Consider the following 27,605-nt stretch of genomic DNA (forward strand, 5'->3'; position numbering starts at 1 on the left):
TTATCCCATTCCTGCAAAATAGCTCATCAATAGAAAGACAATCAGTTTGAAGAAATTAATGGTATAAGAGGTTTGCCCTAGGAGAAGGCATGAATCAAACCTCACCTTTTCTGAATTCCTTTAATATTTTATAAGACTCATGAACAAATTGTCCCTCAACTGCTTTCTCATTACCCTGTAAGAAGTTCTGCATTCTTGATGATTAGTTGGAATTGCTATTTTGCACGTCCGTTCTGCATCAGCTGCCAGTTCGGAGAAAATGGCAGACAGAGAGTACACCGCAAAGAGAGGAGTGGGAGGGGAGTTACTTCATTACAGCATCCAGCCATCATTCTCACTTTACTCCCTCCATACAAGTCGATCCACTTTTTCATCCCGCTGTAAAGTGTAATGTTAAAGTGGTGATGATAAAAAGAAAACGCCAAAATAAGTTATTTGGAACTGTCATTCGATGAACAATGATTTGTGTGATTTATGTGTTTTGTTGCTAAATGTAATGGGTGTACTTCTGTGGTATACATTGGTTTGCAGAGGACTGAATTTAGATTTTGCATATATTTTTCCTGAATAACATTCACTTTCTTCCAAGTTTTCAATGAAATACAAACTGCAAGCACCAGTATAATAAAAGCAAACATATTTTGCCGGAATGTTTCGACACTTTAAGTTAATTTAGGCGTTAATAAACAGTTTCAGGGGAGTAATCACACTGCTCTGCATCAGCAGTCTGCCATATGTCATTAAGGACCCTGATCTCAGACGGTTTTGAATGTTGACCCCAGACTGAACAGTTTGGATTTTTTTTTTTATTGTTTCCATGTCTGTGCTATTATGGAAAATGATAACAAATACAGTAAAGTATTTGTGTTTGTATTTTCAGACTTTTTTCCATATCCAATTGGTTTTAAGATAAATCCATTAATTGACCCCCATCCATTTATTTGTCAGTCAACCACCTGTCCAAACCATTTTGTTTCATACATTTTCCATCCATCTAGCTATTAGTCCAGTCATCCTTTACTGTTTTTTTTCATCCATCTACCCATATCCATCACTTTATAAATTCTTCTATTCATTCATCCATTGTGCCATTTATTTATCTACCATCCATCAAAACGCATCCGTATTTTGGATATTGGTCTAAGCGATCCCAAATATGTGCTGCATTTCTCTTCCTCTATTTACTTGATAGAAATGATACAATGTTAACAAATGTTACACAAGTCTTAATTTATTCAAAAAAGAAACATTTAATAACAAATCAAGCAAAGCATTAGGAAGAGACTGCACACAAGTTCAAGGCTTGCCTGCTGAATGACTAAATAATAGACCAATATGGATGCTGAGGGGGAAAAACTTGTTACTATAGACCCAAAATATGACCGGGCTGATGTATCTTGGTCTAAGTCTTGTAAGAACACTGTGTATAATAGCAGCATTTAAAGACCTGGTTTGTGGGCTTGTGTACTGAAATCATAAATTACAAATTCAGGCACTGCTATCTGTTTTTGAAATATTTATATAACTTAGGATAGAGAACATTTTCATTGTATATAATGTATTAAAATAAATTATCTTTGCATAATTTAGTGGCCTCTTGTTTAGATTCCCATCTACAAGGATTTAATTTAAGAAATACCTTGTAATTCTGTAACTAGTTCCATTCATTCACCGTATTTGCTCAGTTTGCTGTTTCCTTCACTGCATTGTTTGTGTTTGCGTTCCTCTTCCTTTGCAGTAAGCGTTCCTTTTTTATCTCACAGTGTTTGCTTATGGTGCTACCGGAGCTGGTAAAACCCATACCATGCTGGGCTCACAGAATGACCCTGGAGTCATGTACCGCACAATGAAAGAGCTGTTCAAACGAATGGATGATGCCAAGGAAGAGAAAGAGTTTACGGTTGCTTTTTCCTACCTTGAGGTATTTTCTACATATGTGTTTCCACAGAACTGGCTGATTTTGTTTAGCTGACAGAATTTATTCATAATCCAAGTAGCTTATCACTGTGTGTTTAACAGCATCACTTCAGGTTGTTGTCTTTACCAGTCATGATCTTTTCTGTACAGTCCTGCATTTTCTATGACTTTTTTTCCCAGGTCGGTTCTGATATTATTGAGATTTGCCTTTCACATTACTTCTTTGATTCACAGGTTTACAATGAACAGATCCGAGATTTGTTGGCTAATGTTGGGCCTCTTGCTGTCAGAGAGGACAGCTCCAAAGGAGTCGTGGTTCAAGGCCTCACACTCCATAAGGTTTGTATTATAAAAATAAATGCAGATCCTCCTTCTTTAACTGTAATTTCTTCTTCATGTAGTCTAATTTAGATTCCTATTCTATGATTGTATTAAATAACTTTCATGTAACTATATATTTAAATGCCTCACTTATGTGCAGTGCTTTTCATATGAAGAATTAACACAGTTTTCTGGCATATATTATTACATCTCAGAAACATTTTGAGCTTAACTTGCATTTTTATCTTTTTTGTATTTTGTTGAAGTATGGGGGCAATGGAACACATGTAAATGTGCTTTTTTTCATTACTTATTTGGAATACATTTTAGATGTTTGACTATTTTCAAACTTTATTTGAATATGTTAAGAACCTTTTCTCTTGATTTTTGACAGCCTAAGTCTGCAGAGCACATTCTTGAGGCTTTGGATTCAGGCAATCGAATCAGGACGCAACACCCAACAGATATGAATGCCACTTCCTCTCGATCTCATGCTGTATTTCAGGTATTCCATTTTAGTTCTATTAAAAGAAGAAACAATCAAATCAAATATGGCAGAGGTAAATGTGCTTGTCATTGATGTTAAGTGACATGATAAATATCAAGACCATCTTTTAGACTTGGACTTAGACAACTTTTATTGTCTAAGTCGTTTATTACAGCTTAATTGTACTTGGCTTACTTGCTTACTTTAAAAATATGTTTTTAATTGGTTTGCATGTAATTTCCAGATATATTTGAGGCAGCAGGACAAAACAGCCAGCATAAACCCTAATGTCTGCATAGCCAAAATGAGCTTGATTGACTTAGCAGGCTCAGAGAAGGCCAGCGCCACCAATGCCAAGGGGGCACGCCTACGAGAAGGTGCTAATATTAACCGCTCCCTTCTGGCCCTTGGAAATGTTATAAACACCCTTGCAGACCCAAAGGTGAGCTCTTGTTTCTTGAATATCCTAATTAAATATCATAGTTAATAACATGTTGATTATCTTTTATGTGGACATTAAGTTTGTTGCTGTTTTTTAAGGCGGTTATTCAAAAACTTGGAAGTCCATTACAGCTTGTTTTTCTTTCAGCAGAGAAAAGGGGAGCATTGCACTTCCCCTGGTACTAATTCCTTGGCTTTTCTCTACGCTCAATGCTCAGATTTTCATTTTAAACATTTTATTTCATGTGATGTATAAAATGTATACTATTGTTGTTCGGCAATACTTAGTGGATATTTTCACGGGTAATAAACGGCGTGATTAATTTTATGCAGATTTGATAGGAAACCTTGTACAGCTAGCTAATCTTGAAGCCTATGAAAGCAATTGAAAAAATATGATTGTTTTTTTTTTTTTGCTCTTTATTCAGAATGTAGTTAACTAATATGGAGTAAAGGAAGAGCAGAGTCAGCTGAGTATTTGGGTATTATGTCATTCCAGCTGCATACATTAACCTGGCAAGCAGTCTTCTCATTTTACACACTAGTCTCAAGAAACGAGACACAAGCAGTTGATATGCATTTAGGAAGTGCTGTACAAACCTACCACTGCCATGTTGAAATGTAATCCATCTTCAACAGGTTGCAACTTTATTCTTGGGTTTGAGTTTTTCATCAGGATAGTCTAGTTGTTGCTTTTCTTTGCCTACCTTTTTTTTTGCTCTCTCTCTCTCTCTCTTTTTGAGAGCTGCTGTCATGGATTCCTGCTCTGCCCACCACAGCTTTCCTATGCTGTCCCTCATGGTTATTGGTCCAATAAAATTGATGTTGTGGTTGGTGTTTAGAGGAAAGAATTTCCTCACTTGTTTCTTGACTAAGAGGGCATTCATTTGAGAGATCTGAAGAATGTTTGCTGGTTCTGTTTGGGCTTTTGGCTCTGTCATCTTCATATTAGGCTGCATGTATAGAGCTTTCTGTTGCAAGTTGCTTGCCTTAGGCGATGGCCATACTTAGGCTGATACATCAGATGAAACGCTCCTTTTCCCCCGCTTGCCCGTGATCAAACCCAGTGTATTACATCTGCAAAAAATGGGACCTGTGTCAGCTGCAATTACACAAATACACTATTATTTATTAGTCTGAATGACAACAATATTCTTTTTCAAAAGTGTTTACATGTTTTGTTTTTTCTTTTCAATAAAATGACATAATTCCTAATTGTTCTGTTTTCTGATATGCGTTAAAAGTTCTCTGTTTTCCAGCTCTGGAAACATTTTTAAATATGTTGAACAGATGGCATTTGTAAAAAATCATGTAATGTTTTGACAGCAGAAGCTTCTTTTGGGATTTTCTCAAGCTTTTTGTCCCCGCGACCACGTTTGGTGACGGCAGGCATGTATCTGTTTGAGATTAATAACATTGTATGTGTTACAAAAAAATCTGACACTGGTGGGCTAATAAAAGCTGTAATAGCTGTGCAGTCACAACAAGGGTTTAGTCATCTATGGAATGTCATAAATGTACTGCACTGTTCTCAGAAACAATGTTGTTTACTTTTTGTTGCCTTATAAAGAGCGGCCGGCTCTAGTTTAAAATGGATATTTTCCCACATTAATTCTAACACTCTGACAAGAGTTTCACCTGAGGTCTTTCAACCTCGGTGTAGGTGCATTTTTCAAAGGACAGAAAACCCTCTGACCCCCAGATTGGACAATATGCTCCTTTTTTTTTTTTTTTTTTTTTTTTTTTTTTTTTAACGTACTTTAACTGCAAATATTCAACATCCTAGAGTCACTGACAGTGTGACTCACCTAAGCAACTGTAGTATGTCTAATACTATTATTATTGGCTGAGCTGCAGAGTGCTGCAGAAACACCGGATCTTACAATTGTACACTGTTCTAAATCGTTTTTCCAGTTAGGTTTATTGGTTCCTACTAATCAATGCAATGTAGCAATACCTCTGTTGTGGTCCAAATGGAGATGCAAATAAAGGCAACCTTTGTATCTAATTTTTCATTTTATTCTTGTTAAACATACTTTATATATTTGTAAGTAACCGCAGTGACCTCGAGGTTTATTAGTTTTATTGACTATTTTCCTTTTTTTCTATGCAGTCTGTAAGGACACTAGCTTACATTGTGCAGATAATCCTTATGTTTTTTATTTCATCTGTTTCAGAGTAAGAAGGCACATATACCATATCGAGACAGCAAGCTGACGAGGATACTTAAAGACTCCTTGGGGGGCAACTGCAGAACTGTTATGATTGCCAATGTTAGCCCATCATCCAAGTCCTACGATGACACCCACAACACACTTAAATATGCCAATAGGGCCAAAGAGATAAAGTCCTCGGTCAGTGCTAAAGCTCTCACATAGTTAACTCTCTGTGATATAATGGCAATGAAAATTGTAATTGAATTTATGAAATCCTCTGAAAGCATTACACATTTCTTTTTCATACTTATCTTTCAGCTCAAGAGCAATGTTGTGAGTCTCGACAGCCATATTGGTCAGTATGCTGTAATCTGTGAGAAGCAGCGGCAAGAGGTAATGAGGCTACTGCTACTTTTATTTGCATCAGTAACAGCTTCCTGACTTTATCTCTACTTGGACATTTGTGGTGATCTGTGCTTTGTTTCATGCTATTTTTTTTTCCAATATTTTTTTTTGCATCAGATTATCCAGTTGAAGCAGAAACTAAAAGAATATGAGGCTAAGAACACAATGCCTGTGGCTTCCAACGTCATCTCTTCCCAGAAACAAGAAGAGTTCAAAAGGTAAGCCTGTGATCTGACTCCCAAGGAAACCTACAGCATGTCACCCTTTTTGATTTGTCATAAATCTTTTATGGCACACCCTGTTATTAGAATGAAGACACCCTTCCAAGCACAAGATTGAAGAGCAGTGTAATTAACTTGTTACTACAGCAACCAATACAAAATTCTTTTGTCTTGAGAAGGAAAATCTTACCTGATCACTTGCAAATGTCATGGGGTCAGTTTTTGGAGAATTTAATCAGTTAATGAGACACTCCATAAGGTGGGTGAAATAGATTTTTCCCCTTTCTGTGTTTCTCTCCACCTTTTTCCCCAAACTTTTCCCAAGTTGGAAAAGCTTATCCTTGCATAATGCAGCGAGTGTACTCCTTGGTTCCCTAGGCTAGTAAGATGCGAGAACAAAAATGTAACAACACAGCTAACTCGCTATGTTGTAGGTTTTAACTTCTACAGACTGTGGGTTCTCCCTCTTTTAGTGTTTCAAGGTTCAAGTAACGGATAATGCACTCCTCGTCTTCTTAGCCAAACCGGGACGTGTAGGCAGCAGTCTTAGCGGAGACTTCCCTCTCCAGACACATATTTTCCACCTCTGCTGAGGGAGGCCCAATGTGTTCCCAGGTCAGCAGAAAGTCATAGACCCTCCAGCATTTACTGGGCTGTCCTTAGGCCTCCTACCGGTGGGACGCACCTGGAACATCTCCACAGGGAGGTGTTAAGGGGGCATCCAAAAAAATTACGACCAAACACCGGTTTCGGTTGTACAGAGACAGGATGACCCATAGTAAAAGGACTCCTGACTCTACTACTGGAGCACCCCCAACACGACATTATGCAGGACACAGTCAAATGCCTTCTCTTGGTCCAGAAAAAACATGTGGACCAGTTGGGGCAAACTCACAAGCACCATCAAACACCCTGCAGAGGGTGTACTGCAGGTACAGTGTATCACAGCCAGGATGAAAACCAAACAGCTCTATCTGAAGCTGTGGTTCAACAATCAACCGGACTCTCTTCCACAGCATCCCAACACAGGCCTACCAGGAGAGACTGAGAAGTGCGTCCCTTTAGTTGGAACACACTCTTGGGTCTCCCTTCTTATGGACGCGAACCACTACCCCAGTATTCCAGTCCATGGGCAATATCCCTGACCTCCACATGATGTTGAAGAGGAGTATCAACCAAGCTTTTGGCTAGGAATATTTCATAGGGTGTACATCTTGATGTATCACATCTTTAGGCTTTTATGGTGGTCCAGGGGTATCCTCCGCTGGAGAATTTTGAAATGAGGACTCCTTGAAATGATATTTCCTACATTTTCAGGTGAACTTTTTGTTTTTGTTACAACACTACTTTTGACCTGATTTTGGGAAGTATGTGTGCTTGAATAGGGACATGTAATTAAGAAGACATGAGATAATTTTAGGTACAATATTATGTTTTATAGGTTAATTAAATCAATCAGAAAATATGCATTGTTCACGTCGTGATTTGAGCAGCAAAAAGCGTCTGTTACTTCATTTTTGATGCTTCAATGTCAGTTGAACATCTTTGATGCTCCTGAGGCGTTTCCAGTAAAGTGTGCACAGATGCGTCTGATGCATGTGCTGCTCTTGTGTTCAGTGGCAGAGATTGGCTTTGGTATATTTGGTGTAATAAGTGGGTAAAAGGTAGTTTTAACATTTTTTTTTTAATGCAACAAAATCTACCTCAAAAAATTTCCTGTGTAGTCAGTTCATTAAGATCACGATCCTGCCTTATAAATATTATTTTGCTGTCGGAGCCGTCGGAGTTCTGAATTAAAGCCCACTCCCACAGACTGCCACTCTTGGTCCTTCAGTAAAGACCCTTAACCCCCACACTGCTCCCTGGGCGCTGCACAATGGCAGCCCATTGCTCCCCAAGGGGATGGGTTAAATGCAGACAGTAAATATTGTTGCTCTTTACTTGTGACAGTGTAATGACATAAAGAAATGTATAATAAATTTTCCATTACTATTCGTGGCAGCTGGAAGTAGATGTTAGTGTTTTTCAAGTATGTGATACAAGCTGCAGGCAACAGAAAAATAAAAGTAAACATATTTTGCTTGCAGGTTTTGACATTCTAAGTTAATTTAGGCGTTGTTTAACACTTTTCAGAGGAGCGATCAGACCCCTCTCCAAGGGCATTTAGGTCTCCGTCAATATAGTCTCTCATCTAAGCACTGAAACCTATCCTCCACATTAACACACGGTACGAGGAGGGGATAATGTGTCCCACACAGACAATGTCTGATACTAAATTAGCTACATTATGAAAATTTTCAAAAAATCATTCTTAAAGCTCTTCATAAAGTAATATATGAAATCAGTTCTCTTAAGCAAAGTTAAATGTGATAGCCTCGTTAAAAACATCACTCTTTGCAGTGATTTGATATTTTTAATTTATTGTGTATTTGCGCACTTATTTATGCATTTAACATGCATACAATTTTTGTCCTGCTATATGAAACTGTCATTAAGCCCATTAAAGAAGCATACACCTGTTGGCAGATCTAGGACCTAGTGTCAGAACCGATAACATTTATGAGAACATTGAATACTGAATAGCTTTCTTATTAAATATGATTTATGATTTTTAAGCAGCTTGTTTGTGTTACTGTGTGTTATGAAATACTCCCACATGAACCTGACAGTTAGACCTCTTAGAAAATCGCTTCTTCCTGGAAAATGGCCTACCTCTGCTGATGACCTCATGCTGCCCTAGTGGGTATAACAAGTCACATTGATTTAAGACAAAACACACACAAAAGCTTCCAGTCAAAACCTTGCTGACCACAAACCAGTGAACTGTTTATTTTCCACCCCTCAGATTTATAAGTATACAATATATGTCCTGTAATCTCCCCATTTGTTTCAAATCTTGAGAAAATGTCTTTATATCGGTGATTTAGGTTAAAGACAGAATCTTCGTCAGGACGTTCATAAGTTGAAATGTAATAATAATGGTTATACTGCTAAATTTATGCATGCATCACCTCTTCAAAAGTATTCATATTGTTTTTTTGTTTTGTTTTTACTGTTTGTCCCCTTATAGCTACCATGATATATGTATGGTCTTAAAAGTATTGAATTTGCTTTGATCACTTCTAAGTACAGGTATGGGAAAAGTAAAAAAAAAAAAAAATGTGTCAAAAAAAAGCTTACATTTCTAGATCTAGTTAAATCTCATACTTTATGGTTTCAACATGACAAAAAGTTAAAGTGGATATATACTTTTCCAAGATACTGGGTATAAAGGTATAAATTGGTTGCAAAATGTGTATTTGGAGTCAAGTAGACCTGGGGAAATTGACAGTGTTAAGTTCTGTTTTTAATAGCATGTTTTTACAGCATAGTGCTTAAGGTCATCTTGCTTCCATTATGTATTACTTGTTTAAACAAGCATGTCTCACATGTTGGATTAATGGCAGCTGTGCTCTAGGGCCCAAAGGATCAAGATTGCAAACTGTTGCAACTGACAGTTATAAAAGAAAATGCTGTTTAATTTGGAGCTGCTTTTTTTCATTTCCTGTGTGCCGCGATGAGCAGCAGGGAAGGAATGAATGTAGAGTTTTAATCTCGAACAGTTGTGTCCTTGCTCTTCTGTACGAATGATACACATTTATTTTCCTTAAATCACACCAGCTGCATCTTATGTGGCTATCTGTAGGGCATAAAGTGGCATCTGTTGGGGTATTTTTGGGTGGTGGGGGGATTAGGGGAGAAAAGCTGAATGATTCTCTCTCCCACACGCTTCATTCACTAGCATCAGAATTCACAACTCGCACAGAAAGAGGCTCGGAATAGAGGTTGCACGCTTCTCATGCTATTAAAAATTCAACAGTCTAGCAAGGCCACGGCGTCTCCTACGTCACTAGAGTTACATTGAAGAGTGCAGTCACATTTCAGCGACAGCTCTCCAGCCTTATTTACCTGCATGCCTCTCCTACCTCTTATGCTGTCTTAGATGACTAAACCCTGTCTACTAGACAGCATCCAATCAGCGCATCAGCTCTCCTCTATTTCAGGATTACATATGTGCATCATATAGCTAGGAATATCTAACTCTCTCAGTTTGAATAAAAGTGGCATGTTCAAGAAGCTGCAGACATGAAACGAGTTCCTTAGTTTGGCTCCAAATAATATGGATATGGTTATTATTCATGACAGTAATTGTCTTTGTTTTTCTTATTATGGCATATTTATGCAGCATTGTTAGTTTTTAGTCAACCAAATAGATAGCCTTAAATAAAATTATTTATTTTCTTTGTAATGAGGTCAAGATTCATTTATGCAGTTGCCAGATATATAGAATCTGCTTTGGCTTTGTTGTTCAGCAGCCCCAAGTCACATTTTCCTTTGCTTGTAAATTACTGGGACACACAAATTAAACTTTTAGGGCGCTAGCAATAATGTGCATCCTGTCTGGTATAGGTTAGACTGACAACACAGCTTTAAATATTGCTGTTCACAGCTGGCATTAAAATCTGACCTAAATTATCAGCTTGCAGTTACCCACTCTATATGCAAATCCACACTCACTCCATGCAGGTGTCTGGAAATCAGTAATAGATCCAGTTACCAAATAAACATAGTTCTGATACAGTTGAATTTGTTTATTAAAGAATCCTTTACAAATGTTGAATAACAAAGAAGTACCGTACCATAAATGATTTCTACTCTTGGAGCCAATTGACAGAGCAAAGACATTGATGGTTGAAAAGCTGTGTCTTTTTAAATGAATAAGTAAACTGCTCCAAAGCAGTTAACAATATCATAAAAATATATATTCAATAATGCAGAAAGATCACATTAACAGTATATATAAAAAAATACTCATCTAAAAAATGTTGATATGTTTTAGCTCAGAAATCATTTAAAACTTGGAGCCCTAAAAGTATGTTATCTCCCCAGCTACTGGAGAAAAAATCAAATTCATTGTTACATATCTATACAGCATTTTCTACTTCATCACCAAAGTATATAAATAATTAGCCTAACTGTATGTTATTTGTACATCTGGCTAATTTTTATTAAAGTCGAACTGTTTTTTTTTTTCTCTTTATACTGTATATAGTGATACTGGGATCCTTTTCAAAATAGATTGAAGTCTCATGGTCAGTCAATTGTTATTTTCCTAAACATGACTGCACATATAACCTGAAGTATTGTGGAAAAGCATGATTTGCATTTGATTTGGCAAACTAATGCAGATAAAAGTATCCCTGTCCACCTCTGAAAGTAGCCTAAGGGATGCCGTTTCAATCCGTTTTGTTTGTTCTCATCAGTATTTAATGCCCTGCAGATTGTACATACATTATTGCCTTGTCTGAGTGGTCTTAGAGGAATTTTCAATTTTCTACCTTTTATAGTAACAATGCTTCAAGGTCTTCGAGTATTATGTAGTTCTGTCAGCCTCACAGAAGTAGAGTTATATGAATAACCTACTTACACCATCTGTAAAAATTGAGCACAACAGCCCCTAGATTTGTTGCCTGTTGAGATCATTAGAGAAGTGCAATACAATCACTCCTAGCTTTGAGCCTTTTAAGCCTCCACTGATTGATACCTGTGCTGTGCTGCGTAATGAAAGTCATCTTTTCTTGCTGTTGCTTAAAAGTTGTTGCCAAAATGTGTTTCCTCTAATTCCAGTTTCAAAAAAAAATGTTTTGGTTTTATCCCAGTTACTTAAGCAGTTTGAAAGAAAGCATAACTTTTTAAAAATAAATAAAAAATGAATTCTCATCCCTCCAGAGTGTCAGAGGCTCTGCGGAGCATCTTCTCCAGCCGTGCTCACATCAGACGAGAGCAGCTGGACCTGGAGAGGCGACTGAAGGAGAATGAGCTGCGCCAGCGCTACAGTGAGGAGAGTAACCTACACGTCCAACATTTCTGTGCCAAAGAAAAGATGGAAAAGGTAACTAATGCACACACGGCATGATCTTTTTGGAATTCAAACTGCTTACTCATCATTCTACTTTTTTGTTCTGATGGTTCTTATTATAGTGCATTTCAGGAAATAAAAGGTCAATGTTCATCAGTCATGAGATCTCCACCATTTGAGAGGATTAATAACTTTGAAAAATTATTTCAGATCAAAGAGATCCTTTAAGTTTCTGTCTTGGTCTGTTAAAATGAAATTTTTATTTTTCTGATTTAAACAGGCTACTTGTAAACACGAACGAAAAATTGCCAGCTTACGCACACAGCACCAGCACATATCCAAACGTCTGAAGGAAGAAGAGACGCGTTTCCTGGAAAATGATGGCTTGCTTCATCGCATTGAAAATGAGATTAAGCTGCTAAAGTCAAATAATCCGACCTCAGAGGTGAGTAAAACTTTGTCAACATCTAGTAATATTGGAAACTGTTTCTATGTATATCACAAACACAATTATGTTGTCCAAATCCATTGTACTACTAAATTGTTTTCTTTTTCAATCTAAACTATGAATGGGCCAGGATGAGATTCTCACAATATGATAACAAAATCCCCATATTACTATAGTTAAAAAAAGAAATGTTAAAAACAATAGTATTAGGGTATTAATCAATTCTGGAAATAAACAACCACTAATTTATAATCAATTAACTGTTAACTGGGGTATACAGACTCTAAAACATGCCTTTAGCTGGCAGAGCAAGCTACTTACAGCAGTAATTATGTCAACATTGTAAAAAAAAAAGGTTGTATTAAAGATAAGTTAGAAAAAACTTTTTTGTCTGTCAATATGCTCCAGAGTTCCTTAACTGGAAAAACTTAGATAATCTGTAAAAAATCCTCTTTAAGGGACTTTTTGTGGTCCGATTATTAATGAGTTATAATCGAAAACTAGATAAAAGTTATTTTTAAAATTATAAGTATTAGCTATGCAGTCTTCAATTCTGACAGACTTCAAAAATAAAATAAGAACACAGCCTTTTTGCTATTCTGCTCTTTGAATATTGACACAACTAAAAGCTCATTAAGAGGTTAATTAGTCAAGCCGCTGCTCAGGTTTCCACCTCACAGTCGAGTGATTAACAGACATGTTACTAGTAGTTTTCCAGCTGTAGTCTCAAAACATCATTGCTTTAATAAGAGAGATGGCAAGTACTGTTTTAGTTTCACCCTGCATGACAATAGAAGCCTCATTTCAATAAGTGAACAGAATTGTTAAACAACAGGTTGGGGAGGGGCAGAACTGCTCAATCTGACACTTTCTCTGGCATCAAATTAAATAAACTTAGGAATGGTTTTACAAAATTGTGGCTTTTTAAGCTATATGTTTTAAGCCCTTCTTAATAGCATACCACTGTCTACTCGGAGTGAGCTGTGTCCTGTCGCAGTAAATCTGAAGGAGCCTATTTATGGGTATTGTTTTATAAAGGTGAACAACTAATGACCGTGGCATTAGAGACACATGCTGACAAGCTATCTATAGCCTTTTGGGGAAAAATAGATCAGTAAAGGTAAATGATATGGTAAATTAGATGTGTAATTGTGTAATGTGGGGCTGAATGAAATGTAGGAGCGCAAATGAGGAAGAATTGATACCAAGAAAAAGTAACAATGTGGGTCACGTTAGTCAAATAGCATCTCTAAGTGATTTTTGTTTATTTATTTTGGAAGGTAGTCTGTGTCTCTGCTGGCACTGTGACCATCTTTGTTTCCTCCCCATCTGCTCTCCCAGTAATTAGAAGCATGTTTATTTTATTTCTTCAGCTCACTCGTGGATCAGTCAAGAGAATAAATCAATACCCTTTGCTCATTCTTCTCACAGCAGCTTGTTACCTAAAACCATGTCCATGTTATTTTTTTTTCTTCTTTATCCATTCTTCCAGGAACTGAACCAGAACTATGACGCACCCAGCGGTCAAATGTTCTCTCTGCTGTTGCTTCGTAGTTTCTTTACGTCACGATTCTCTCTTTCTTTTTTCTCCCCGTACCTGAACTATCTGCTTTTCTGATCAAACATGGATGAGGACAGAACTTTATGTCCTCACCTTAATATAATAATCCTCAGCTAACCTTTTGTGTTTGTTTTTGCCAATCAGGGCTTTTTTCTGTATTTATTTTTCTGTGTGTTTGAAAAGTTTTTCATGTTATTTGTGCTCTGAACCTCTCTCTGGTTTAGGTTTTAGAGAAAGATATGCACTGCCACAGACTAGAGCTACAAGTGAATGATCTCAAACAGCACATCAAGCAAATGGTGGAGCTCACTACTCTGCAGGATCAGGAGAATCAGCGCATGCAGAAGTAGGTTGACTGCAAATATTTCTGTTTGACTACTGCACAAATGAAAAGTGCTCTTTCTAACATGGAACGTGTTGTTTTTACCTTGCTTTTATGTTTCAGAATGGTAAACATCCTGTTGCCTGCTTACAGTAGGCAGTACTCTGCATTGCATGGTGCTGGCTTGGTCAGTGTAGCAGATGAGATGGAAAACCAAGAACTGGAGCACGTTGTGTTACGGGAGCGAGGTGTGGTCTGGGCAGATCAGGAAGGAACAGAGCAGCAAGGGAAAAGTGAAGCGATTGGTGGCAGCTCACTGGAAACATGTCGAGCAAGAACAACTAGGCTCCACAACGACCTGGCTCCTGTCCTGTCTTTCTCACATCTGCAATACCACCAGAGTAGCCCCTGCAGTAAGTCAGCATACCTTTATCATTCTGAACATTTAAATCATCATGTGTCTAGTAGTTTTTTATCACTACTAAAGTTTACCATAAGTTGACATGGAAAAATGTCTCTTGCCAGAGTATATAAGAAATATATGCTTTATATATATGGTATATATAAATGGAAAGACCAGTGTTGCCAGTTTTTCTATAAGATCGATATTGAAGCAATAAGTATTCCTATTTCTATATGGTTGAAAACTAAAGCAGAAGGGCAGCAACCTTTGTAGACTTCTTTTAATAATCTCAGAATATAATTTTTCTCCCCGTCTGTGGACTGCGCTGATTAATGTGGCCAAATCTAATGTCAAGATACATTTTAGTCAATAGGATATAATTTCGACGCAAACAAAATTAGAGCCTCAGAAAGGCTGCCAAAAAAAGCCCACAAAATAACACATGGAAAATTATTTTGCCAAGTTCATAAAACTCCTCAAATATCACCTTTTTAAAAATATTTGCTGGAAAATAACAGCACATTTAACTACATAACACTAGGAATGTCATTTAAAAAAAGTTTTTTTTTTTTTTTTACGTTATTCACACATAAGATCATAACCTGAAAACGTGTGTACAACATTTCCTCCAATGTCACAAAAAGATGTTGCCCGACTAGAGCACAATATTACCAATGCCATAAACTATTTTTGCCTCTGAAGTCAGGAAAAGAAAACAAAAAAGACTGCAGTCTGTGAAGCAAAGCAGTAAGCTTCCACCAAAGCTTTATGCCTTTCACTATGAGACAGTTGGACTGGAATTAAAGCCCAGGCCCAGCCTCTCACACCCTCATCATCCTTCTGCACCACCCAGGAAAGCACTGAGTACTGGTTTCTGTGCCAAGGCTTAACATCTCTCATCTATCTTTCTTCTATGCGAAATGCATACATCGTTTAACTAAATTTACATTAATTAATATGTAAAATATGTGGAACACCTAGTATTTTTGTCATTGTTTCTTTTTAAAATACTTTTTTTTTCCTATTAAGAAGGAAAAATCTTTTTTGTTGATCTGCTAACGTTTAATTTCTAACATCACTGTTTTTCACCTCATACTTTTCTTTGGGGGCTTTACCCAAATATCTCATACAAGATTTTAGCTAGGAATATTTCATAGGGTGTACACCTTGGTGTATCACACCTTTAGGAGGTGTGCGGTGTAGAGGACTCCCAGAGAATTTTGAAATTTAGACTCTCTAAAACTATTTCCGGTATTTTGAGGTGGAATGCAGCTAACTTTTTGTCTTTGTTACCACACTACTTTTGGCCTGATTATGTGAAGTATTTCATAAAGAAATCATTTTTAGGGCTTGGTATTTTCGCCATAGTCCTGAATCGATTCGATTTTTATTCATACAGTTCTAAATCGATTATTTCGATTCAATCTGTTTTTACAATAAAAAAAGTGGTTCAAGTGTCTTAAAATACTCATGTATTTAATAAATTTTTTTTCCCTGTCATATTAAACACAAAGTGCAAACTTGTAAATCGGACAGTTTAAACTTGAGATGTGAACAAAACTGTCTCAAAGGGTCAAACTTGTTTGTGAAAAGTGAAAAAGTGAAGCCTCACTTGAGCAAGCAGACGTGACACAGCAGACATGCATGAGCTGCATTATCTTCACTGCACAAACCATATTTGCAGTGTTGTCTGTAACAACTACAGGGTGTTTGCTGGTCAGCCTCCATTTGTTAATGTCTTCAATCAACCTATTGGCTATATTTGCAGCTGTCTGGCTTGAAGTAATCTTAAGTGCGTCTTTCCTGCTCATTTGAATGGGAACGTCACGTGCGTCACTAAGAAACTAATCGATCTCATTCCCTTGACATTGATTTTTCAAAAATATTAAGGAATCGATTCAAAATCGATTAAATCAGAGTTTTTACCCAGCCCTAATCGTTTTCAGGTACAGCATTATGTTTCATAGTTAAATTCAAACAATCAGAAAGTGTAATGCTACTTTCACATCGCACGCCTCATAAAAGCTTGTGCTGCTTCATTTTTTAGGCTTGTACACATTAAGGTCAGACTTGCTTAAAGAGCATCTTTGATGCTCCTGAAGTACGTCCAGTAAAGTGTCTATAGATGGGTCTGATGCTTCTGCTGCTCCTGTGTTCAATGGCAGAGAGATGCTTTGTTATATTTGCTGTTATTAGCTAATAATAAGTAGTTGTAATATATTTTAAGCCAGAAAGTCCACCTCAAAACATCGTTTGGTCAGTCATTTCATCAAGACTACGATCCTGCCTTGAAATATTTCGCTGTCGGAGCCACTCAGACCCCCATATACCTGTGCGCTGTCACTGGAAATCCTCAGCAGCCCGTTCACCTTTTGGGGGGGTTTCCCCGGCTGTTCGTGTCAGCTGGAAGTAGATGTTAGCGTTTGTCATGTACGGGGCTTAAACTGCAAGCACCAGAATAATAAAAGCAAACATATTTTGACATTTTAAGTTAATTTGGGCTTTAGTAAAAGGTTTCAGAGGAGTGATCATAGCGCTCTGCATCAGCAGCGCTGTCTGTCTCCCTGCTAGCTCGCAGATCAGCTTCCACGTTCGGTTAATGAGGCGCATCGAACAGCAAAAGTTTAGTTTTTCCAAATCCAGCATCTGCTGCTTGTAAAATTTTTAGCATTTGAACGAAAGTTCCAGGGGAAAAAACAGGGCATACAATTTGGCATTGTTTTATTAAGGGGAGTACAATGTACGCCCGTACGCATTGCTAGCTGAAAGCTTGATCTCATATGTGCTTGATGATGCACACCTGAATGACAATAGGATACAAAATAGTTTTCTCTGAAATTGTATCAGAAGGTGTCTGCTAGACTCCATACTGATGCTATCCACCTACCCCCTAACAACAGGAGTCTCCCTGATCAGACTCCAATTTGACCCTTCTTATTGCAAAACTTTGCTTTTCTTACTTTGTCTGGAGTCTTGATTGGCTTTAAGGTGAACTTGTGGGAAGTCTTTCATGAACCGTCTTCAAAAACAGTGGCCCATGTTCTCTCCCTAATGCTACAATAGTGGTGGAGATTCAGCAAAAGTGACAGGTGAAGGAGAGCACACAGGGCGTCACTCCCACATGCATTTCCAAAAAATTCAATCTGAATCACTCTGTTGTGAACTGACTAATTGACCTTATAAAGATAACTGTGGTAAATAGGGGAAAACTTATTTTACAGGCAGTTATAAGAGCATGTATAAGGAAGAAGAAATGTGTATGTTTAACTCTCAAAATTGCACAATGTACCTTTAATAAATCAGTTAAATCCATAAACGGTGATATGATTGTTAATATAAATTAAATTGAGTTGTATTTACCTTCTTTTTTTTTTTTTTTTTAAGTTTTTTTTTTTCTTTCTTTATAAAAAAGAAAAATGCCTCAAATGTAAAGAAATAAGTTTTAAACTACATTAGCCACCTGTTCTGGCCCATCAAATTTGCTGGTATGGAGCCACATAAAACCATGTAGGGGCCCCACGTTGGAAACCTGTACCGGTTGAAAGGCCTCGACTGGCGTTGGAATGTTTCATTAGAATAACTTGCAGCTCCTTCTCCTTTTCTATGCATTACAGTTTTACTCATAAAGCTGAAGTTGAGAGGAGCTCCAAATGTCTCAGAGATTACTTCCTTATGCTAGTTTCATGTTAAATGTGCTGAAGTTGCCGGTTTCTCATCAGAAGAGGTTTGGGTACGGCACATTTTACAGACGTTTGGCTGAAATGCAAAAAAACACTCATTATACCAGCTTTTTCTATTGCTGTTTAAGAACATGTGTTTTCAACGACCACACAAACGTGTTCACCAAGCAACGGCTCTTCTTTTAGTGCCTATTCCAGTTCGGCTGTACAACCTCTGCTAGGTGCAACAGCCTTGACTATTTTGCCTCCACACTTTGCTGCTGTGGGAAGACACTAGATCTGTGTTGTGCAATTCTACTGACATCTTAGCTTTTTCTGATGCATTTTAAAGCGAGATGTTGACTTAATACAGTCTGTGGTTCAAAGGACCACCTGCACTGTTGAAAATGTTTCCAACGCAACTTATTCAGGTGTGACATCTGGATATTTTTACAACAGCTGTAAATATTAAAGTCAGCTGCCTAGTTAAAGAGTAAATAGTACCAGGTGTGTTGGTGCAGGGTCAGTGATGTTCTGACGGAGCCATGAGACTGCATCTTTCGGTTTTAACTGTCATCCCAGCATGACCTAGCTGCACCAGCCACTCTTGGCGCATAAAAGTATGGCAGGCAGTGGAGCCTGAACTGGAGCTGGCCAGCATTGCCCACCGCAATAGTGACTGGTGTTTGTCTAGAAGTAAAGACTGCACCTGCTCCTCTGCTCCAGTGTTTGCTTGTTTTATCTGAAAGTGCTTCTTGTTGACTTTTAATTAAATTAAATGTCAGTATAACAAAGGATCCAGTGACATATGAATAGGGATATTAATCAGAGCCTTTTGTTTGTCATAGTTTAAACTTTAAGATATTTGATAAAAAAAAAAAAAACAAGCTAATATGCTTTTTTTTTTTTTTTTTTTTACTTTTACATTTGATTTCTTAAAAATATGCATTTGTCAGGCCACGTTTACATTTTTGTCAAGAATATAGAATACAAATCAGACCGACTTTGGATTATTATACTGTAACCTGCTGTATTATAACAGCAATAACTCGTTAATTTTTATTTCTTCTCTTATTCTCAGGTGCTGAGAGGCACACTAACAGAGCCTTACTCTGCAGTGCAGCCCAAAAACCAAAAGGTAAATGAGTTTCCTTCTTTCTCTTGTTAGATTTATGCAGCTGGTAATCTATTAGCTCTGCCTACCTCTGAATCATTTCTTCACCTCAGTTTCTCTGGATAATATCTCTTCTGACATTTTAGACCCTATGCACTTTGGCTGAAACAATTAATATCATTAACTGATTATTAAAATAATCCTAAGCAAATTTAGTAATCAAATAATGGTTGACTGGAGTTTGCAGTCTCTAAAATTGTCTATTTGCTGAATGAAAAACCCACTCAGAGCTGTACTGAACCCCAAACCGTACTGCTGATTGTCTACATTGCAACGGAACATGTTCTCTGACAACGGCATGATTAAAAAAAAAAAAACAGGTTCCAGAGTGTGAGGATTCAAAGAACAGGCCTTCTTCGTTGTTGTGTGCACAGCCGCCCTCACTGCTCTGTAACAAGGAGACATAAAAGCAAACAGCATAATGAATTCATCTACCTGATGTAACCGTATAACCACTCTCCTTTCTAAACTACTTTTTAAAAGGTTTGTCTAATGGCTGCCATTTTAAGCAGGGAGTGATCGTGCACGAGTTGTTGAGTTTCAAAGAACTCACTGTCTACTAGCGGCATGGAGGAGAAACTGTGCCTTTTTGTGTTTCATCTAGGGCCGTGTGCTTTGGCAATATAATCAAAAAACTGTCACACAGATGTTTTGACAGAAACAGAAGTAGTCTGTTTTAATAGATCAGGGCTTTAATCATTTCATCGCAATTCAGCAAATACACATTAAGACACAGCTGGAACAGTGCTCTTAAATCAGTACACTATTTAAATGCAATATAAACTTCAAATGCTTATGAGCAAGTCTGAAATTCCACTTAGTCCCTTTTAAAGCTTTGAAGATGTTTCTCTGAGTACTTAAATAAGAAACACAATAAAAGTCGTTCATGTAATATATTGTGATTTATGGTTGTGCTGTAGAAATTCTTTCCAGGCCCAAATTGAAATAATGAAATGAGGTAAAAACTCATATGCAATTGTATTCAGAGTGTGCAGAACATGGAGAACCTTTGGGAAATTGTTATAGAAAACGTTTGTGAAATACAGCTATTCCATTTGGCCCGGAGGATATTATTTATGGCACATGGACTATGTTTTATTGAAGTATTATAAGGGAAATGAGTTGAAAATATTTTTGCCAGAACAGTTTCATGAATACAAATTAAATGTATACACATCAGGGAGTTACTCTTTGTAATAATTTAGATGTTTTTTTCACATCTGAATTTATAATTATTAAAAGATGTACCCCTCTCTGTTACCTTCTGCAAACAACTGCCTGTCGAAGTCTTCTAATTATTGAACCATTTCTACCAGTCCATTTCTGAGTAATTTGATGTCAGTCTAAATAGAGCTGTTCTTTGAAGACTTAACAGGTTATCTGGAAACCATTGGTAAACAAACCTGGGGAACCGAATACAGGCCCGTACATCTGCTTTCAATTGTAAATGGCTGCAAGTTTAAATGTTAAAATGCATTACTGATGGTTTTCCTAGTGGCTCAGATCATAAACAACCATCTAATGTGTAACATAGGGTTGATGCATCAACTTCTCATGATCTTTCTCACCTCTTGAGCCAAGACTTGCATAAAGACCCAAGCTAAGAGTGACTGATGCTGCACAATGTATTGCATTATAGCTATCATCGCAATACGATTGTGGGTGCAGTCATAATCTGTTAGGAATGCTGGGTTTAATTACTGTTAGGTTATGATGTTTCATGGTACATGCATTCACTTTCTGCATGCAAATAATCTTAGACTTTCTCCACAATTGATGCACAAAGTTGATTTTTGTTGAAGGCAATGGAATGCTAACGTTTGCATACAGTAGAGGGATAAACTGTGATGGTGGAAAACGATAGAAAATTGAGAAAAAAAGACCAAAAACAGTGTAATCGGGATAAAATTAGGTCCCAAACCCAAAGCATCTGTATTGCTAGTATATAGATATGCCTTTTTGAGCCTAAATAGAATTCAAGCACCGTGTGCTGTGAGCAGACAGAAACAGACTAGTTTGCCGTCTACCAGCATACAGTAAAACTAAACAGATGGTGACAGTTGACACAATTGCATAATAGATCCAAACCGCCCTGCAATGCCTTGAGGTAAAGCAACAGCTAGGCGTTGTTGAGACCAGCCTCTACAGCAAATCTAGTTTCTCATGAATTTGCTAGGATATTACTGTTCCTACCAAACACAACAGGGAATCAATGATAAGTCACAGGTTAAAACTGCTTTATTGGAATGAAGACAAATTCAGTGCATAAAACAACCCGACTTTGTTTTAAGGGCATTGCATTTGTATACTAGTACTAGTAGGTTTGCATAGTCACATAGATCAACTTGCCGCAACCACTGGATGTTTCCACAACATTCATACTACAGTCCAAGACCTATTAAAGTATTTTCCCTATTTTAATGTTTGTTTGTTTTTAAATTAATATATTTAAAGTGAAATAAATATTTCACTTTTTTACACAGCATCTTGGACCTTTTTTTTTGTTGGTTATTTTGGCAACTCCACTGGGTGTTCCAGCCTGGCTGGCCCCCATTACCTGTTATGTTAAATGTTGTAGCTCCACTCACATGGTGGTGTTATTGTACTTATTCACAAAAGGGCTTTATTTAATCATAAATTAAAGAGGAAAAAGAAGCGCAAAACAGAAAAATAACTAATACACCTTTAAGATGCGATTATTTTTCAAAAAACCGTATACAACCAGAGTGAGTGAATTTGTAAAGTCATATACTGAGACTATGCCCCCTTGATCACTTTTGATATGATTATAGCAGTTATCCAAATCTGTCACTATATATTGTTGCTTCCCTCATAGATTGAAACTGTTGATGTAAATTAAATTGATCTGTTTGCAATATTTGATCCTGGTGTGTTTTATCAGCACACACTGTTGTGTAATTTACTGCATTAAAACAAAGCTTTGATCAAATTAAGGGGCTGTTTTTTTGTTTGTTTTTTTATAATTAATGAGCAGACTTGAAAGGGGAAATAGCCATGGATCAAATACATCACCACATGTGATGCTTATAATTGCCATCTTGTCAAAATGTCTGTGGAACACATAAGATACATGCAGGCTCTGCTTTTGTAAATGATTTTAATTGACATTTAATTTTTTCATTTATTAATCTGAAGCTTCGTCTATGCATAAATATTTTACTGTTAACCCTCCTAAAAGTGTCACTGTTCAAACTGACCTGTTAAAAACTCATTCATGGATTCTTAATTATGATTTAATCATAATTTTACTGAGCTACTAATTTCACACGCTTCTCATAAATCCTTAAAAAAAAAAGAATGTTCACAGTGGTTCAGCCGGCCAGCTTTATCAGCTGTGTAAAGATTGTTTTCACTGATGATACCCGTTTTATTATTCTGACAAACTCCTCCTGTTTTCATCCTGCTGCTGTTTGTCGGTGCCTCAGTGCTTTCACAGCCTGATGGTAGTCACTGCACCATGTTATGAGAAATGGCTCCACCCTGCAGCCTGCAAAGCCAATGAAATTTCAGTGGTTTTAGTGAGGGTTGTGGTTTTGAAAGAACATTAACTCTTTGTGGGCTCCATTTTAATGAAATAATCATTACCTGCGATGGTCCTACAATTTTTCTTTCACCTGTCTGCTACAGGATCTACTTTGTGGGGGTTTTATTTTTAATTAATATTTTATCCTAATGAATATTTCATTATAAAATTATCTAATTTGCCTTTAAGTTCTTTCATTTTTAGGTATGCTTTGTGCTTTAAACGCATTTGGTTTTCTATTTTCCCCCTCTGCATTTCTTTTCATCCTATCCTCAAATGTTTTTCCTCTGTCTGTCTAGCATCTAACCCTCCCAATCCCTCTTGAGCTTCATTCATGAAAATGCAGATCCACAGCAGGGCAGGAAAAAACGTCAACAGACGTAAACTCCCCTGCTCCACCAACCAGAAACGGCGCACTATAAAAAACAGGCAGCAGCAACCAGGCGACCCTAATTCAGTGCAGCTCCCACCAGAAATAGCAACTCATGCATGTATTAATCCCCTACTAGCCAAAAATATGTGATTGAAGAAACTCTGCTGCCATTTATTGCTGGGGACATCTCCTCTGCCACAGGAAAGGGGCTATTTATCACTGATTCCTCACACAGAGCTCTGTCTCAAGTATGACTCACGTTTGCTAAAAATTGCATGGGATATTTGTGGAATAGTATAAATCAGTCATTCACCTTAGCATTTCGTGTTTTCACTTCCTTTATGTGCTGGCATTTTTCTTTTTTAAGCCTCCACCACGCCTTTGCAGGAAAATGCCTGGATTGTTAAAGTGCACCTAAAGTGATACAGAGACTTTCATTTAACCTCTTCCACAGCGCTTACCATATTTATTTGTTGCTATCTTTCAAATAAAAGCTGTCGATAGGTGATGCAGAAATCTCACTTTGAATTTGTAGCCATCATTGCCAGTTTAATCTTTTTTAATTGCGAGTTCAAAAGGAAACAATTCGTCCCATCTGTATGTAGTTTCTGGAGAAAAATGACAAAGAACTATTTCAGATCACTTTAATTATTTAAAGTTTGAAAATATACTTTTAAAAAACGGTTTTCTTTAGTTCAGAAAAAAAAATGCTTACTTGTTAATGCTCTGCTTGCTGATCTATTTTTAAAAAGTGCTGCTTGTTAGCTGAATAATGCATGTCACAGCCCTGTTCTGATTTTAACATTTATAAACAACAACAAGGCACCATGATGTGTAATGGCACCGTGCCAATCTGACATCAGTGATCTCACTTTTGTATTACTTAAGGAAAAAAACGGTCCATGCTTTTTCTAAATGGTGACATTTGAAGCTGAGCTTAAGCCCAGGGCGAGCACTTCACTTCTTATAACTGATTACTGGAGTGCAGTAAACTAGAGCTTTTGTTTGCTTTTCCATTTTTTTTCCTTTTTCATGGATTATGTCATTTTCTTATATGTTCAAAAAGCATTTTTTTCATGTTTGCACCCAGATAATCTGATTATTATTTAACCCAACCTGGTTGTTTAACTCTCTCCGCAAAAAAATAGACATTTAGAATATCTGCACAAGCAAATAATCCTCAAATGATCAGATTTTGAATTTAAATATTGCTTAATTGATGTTATTCATATGAGATTATAGTCATGATTGTGTTATTTTTACCACAGTGCATTTTATGTCTATTAAATATGTTAAATAATTTTTTTTTTGCTTCTTTTTGTTAGATGGAGTTCAGCCTGATAATTTGGGAGACAAGCCGCTGAAAGTGCCCACCAGGAGAAATCTGTCCACATTGCTCCCGCCAAAAAGCCCTCTGAACACTGTAAAGTCTCAAGCATTCGAGGACGGCATGTTCCCACTCCAATGCACACCAGAACCTGCTCAGCAGCTGCTTCCCTGCTCCAGCTCCATGGATCCAAACGTGACATTTGAAGTCGTCGACAATGAAGACGAGAGTCCAAGCAATGCAACCATTATTATTAACGACAGTAGTCCGTGTCAAGCATCGACATCCAAAAACGTCTCAGGCCCAAGTCAGCCAAGGGAAACACACAGAGCATCTGAGAGGAACCAGACTGCTGTCAAAAGGTTAGAGAGTGATCATCAGGGTTCCTGCACAGGATTTCAAGTATGGAATTTGATACCAGTTATTTTCAGCCTTGATATTTATGCCAAAGGGAATTAAGTGTGAGGGAAAATATTACAGCCTCTTGGGGATTTAGTGACATTGGGCAGTAGTACGTAAACATCAGAAGAAAACTAGTGTTTACAAAGACAGACCAAGTCTACTAACGGATGCCAAATCTGGCTTTAGCCACTAACAATGTCTTCTGCTTAACGATAGAGGTTATTAAAATTATGCAAATGCTGAATTACAAAAATCTGTATGTTTTATGTCTGCAAGGGCACCATATTGGGTTAAAAATGTGCTTTTTAGATGTCGACACTCATGCCTGTTATTACCAGCTCAAAACTGACACACTGAGCTTTGTCCTTGTGACCAGATCGTTTAACAGTGCATGATAATGTCGGATACGATCAGAGCCATCCGAGGGAAGGAGCAGCAGATCACGCAGAATAAAATGAAGCCCCAGTTAAACTATTAATACTAAAAATGAATCTTTAAAATATTTTTAATCACTGGAGGAGAGAAAATTCAGAATGAGGTCTTTTGATTTTTCTTCTATCAAATGTTTCAAAGCTTAAATGATCTTTTTGGCACAAATCTGAAAGTTTCTAAGCTCTCAGTCTGTACTGCAACTAAATCATCCAAAAGTGGAAAATCCTCCAAACCTTATTCAAAACAAGCCGGGAACTAGAGTGCAAACACTTGGTGTTTTCACCAGCTGTGGGTTTACATTCCGGAAGAGTGGGTGAAGAGGCTTAAATCTGCTGAAAAGGGCGGCTCATTCAAGTCTTCAGCTGGAAATGGCAAACTGACACAGGAATTATTGGATTTTTGTGGAGAAATTTGATCCTCCAACACAGAACAAATATCTTGCCTCAGAAGAAAACTTTTTATCACAAATATATTGTAGTTCACGATGTAGCCACTGCTTGCAAACGCATGTAATGCTTTAAGAGCTGCCTTAAAGTAGATGATTGGTGGTGAGAAAAATATCAATTCATTTTAGTGAAGTAGCACCAGATCAAAAGAAATGTCAAGTCAAGGCTTTACAAGGCTGTCAGTTGCAGCATTTCCAATTATGCTGGAGTAGAAAACAAATCAGATCATTCTGAAGGCATCCGGTCATGTAGAGAGATGGATGTATTGAAGCTGGATCCAAAGGAATCGAAACATAAAACAAATCGAAGTTTTCCAGACTTTTAGCATCACCTCTAAACTGAACCGAATAATAATTAATAAAGACATTAAAAAGTCTAATTGGAAGATTTTATCAAACTTTTTATTTTTTTTGCAGGTTTTTGTCAGTTTGATTCTTGGAAGAATTCTAGCGTTTCCTTTTGTTCTATTTATCCGACAGTTGTTCAAGTTCAGTTAGAATCATTTTCTATAAAAATAAACAAGCATAGCTAAAAGTGCATTAAAGCTCAAGCCGTTCATATTCTCAGGTGATAAATAAGAAATCATAATAAAACCTCTAAAGCATTTGTTTGTTGTTACTTCCGGGAGTCTGAAGGAGTGCTTTTGTCATTACAGAGATATTGAGCAGCCATATTTAAATACAGCTTTCAAAGTTATTGTTCTGTAACAGTATTCAAATAAAATTTTAAGTGGAGTTTTCTAAGGTTTTTATTTTTTTAGGCATTCGCTTTATTGTAAGCTTTTCTCCTGCAGACAATTCGTCGCTCCTTTGCAAGAGACAAAACGAACGAACCCAACCTACATGGAGATGACATCAGCTGCACAAGGAAAACGTAAACTCAACTGGTAATCCTCTTCTGTTATTCTCAGATTTGACTTATCCTGTACCCAGGACCCAGGATGTAAATTATAAGAAAGTAAAAACTTAATTATTTTTGCCTTTTTAACTGCAGCAACTTCAACGAGTTCCAGGGTTCCACAGCATCGAAACGGATAAAGAAAGACCCCTCCGTCGTTCAGGGGCCCGTCAGAGTGCCACGTTTCACAGGTAAATGCCAAATTGATCAATATAAAAAAAGAACTGCAATAAACAGCATCAAGAATGTTTATTTTCTAGCCCTTCTTTGATAATTTAGTTATTTATATTGGGGGAGATGAGAGCCCTCATTATGTGAGTGATGGAGCAGCTGGGTTTACCGTTTTACCGATTTGAAAACAAAGACATACGATTTTTATTTTTCAGCTTTAGCCTTTAGCAAAATCTGCATTTTAAACTGATATTAGCTTTCTTTTAGATCTATTTTTTTAAACCCTTGTCCTCAGGCCAGACTATTCTCAATGTTTTAGATGGTTACTAGCTTTAGCACACCTGATAGAATTAATTTTAGTTAAGTTATGTTCTTAATTACCGGTATGTTAAAGCAGAGAAACATCTATAACATGATTTCTACATAGCTCTGATATACTATTACAAAAGTAGGACACTAAAGAATAAAAGCAAATTTGCATGAATAGTTTAGGTCAGATTTGTTTAAGTGTAACCATTTTAACTGCAAATAGAGGTTTGGGGTCAAGTCTGAAAAAGTTTGATATAAGTGGATGGATTGTACAAAATGGTAGTGGTATA

The 27,605-nt window shown here is 37.1% G+C and overlaps 1 protein-coding gene across 2 annotated transcripts in view; it reads left to right on the forward strand.

Moving 5' to 3' along the window:
* kif18a (kinesin family member 18A) overlaps positions 1–27,605 on the forward strand; it is a 30,568-nt gene that overhangs the window by 1,987 nt on the left and 976 nt on the right. For both annotated transcript variants that reach the window (XM_015383965.1, XM_015383957.1), the window contains exons 3-17: positions 1,764–1,921; positions 2,152–2,256; positions 2,633–2,743; positions 2,970–3,167; positions 5,344–5,520; positions 5,641–5,715; positions 5,845–5,945; positions 11,718–11,880; positions 12,128–12,292; positions 14,081–14,202; positions 14,302–14,591; positions 19,322–19,378; positions 24,657–25,020; positions 26,732–26,824; positions 26,932–27,026. In XM_015383965.1, coding sequence (XP_015239451.1) covers positions 1,764–1,921; positions 2,152–2,256; positions 2,633–2,743; positions 2,970–3,167; positions 5,344–5,520; positions 5,641–5,715; positions 5,845–5,945; positions 11,718–11,880; positions 12,128–12,292; positions 14,081–14,202; positions 14,302–14,591; positions 19,322–19,378; positions 24,657–25,020; positions 26,732–26,824; positions 26,932–27,026 — 2,274 coding nt within the window. The remainder of the gene's footprint in view (positions 1–1,763; positions 1,922–2,151; positions 2,257–2,632; positions 2,744–2,969; positions 3,168–5,343; positions 5,521–5,640; positions 5,716–5,844; positions 5,946–11,717; positions 11,881–12,127; positions 12,293–14,080; positions 14,203–14,301; positions 14,592–19,321; positions 19,379–24,656; positions 25,021–26,731; positions 26,825–26,931; positions 27,027–27,605) is intronic.

The sequence above is a fragment of the Cyprinodon variegatus genome, unplaced genomic scaffold (genome assembly GCF_000732505.1).
Source record: "Cyprinodon variegatus isolate N-32 unplaced genomic scaffold, C_variegatus-1.0 Scaffold15, whole genome shotgun sequence".
NCBI lineage: Eukaryota > Metazoa > Chordata > Actinopteri > Cyprinodontiformes > Cyprinodontidae > Cyprinodon > Cyprinodon variegatus.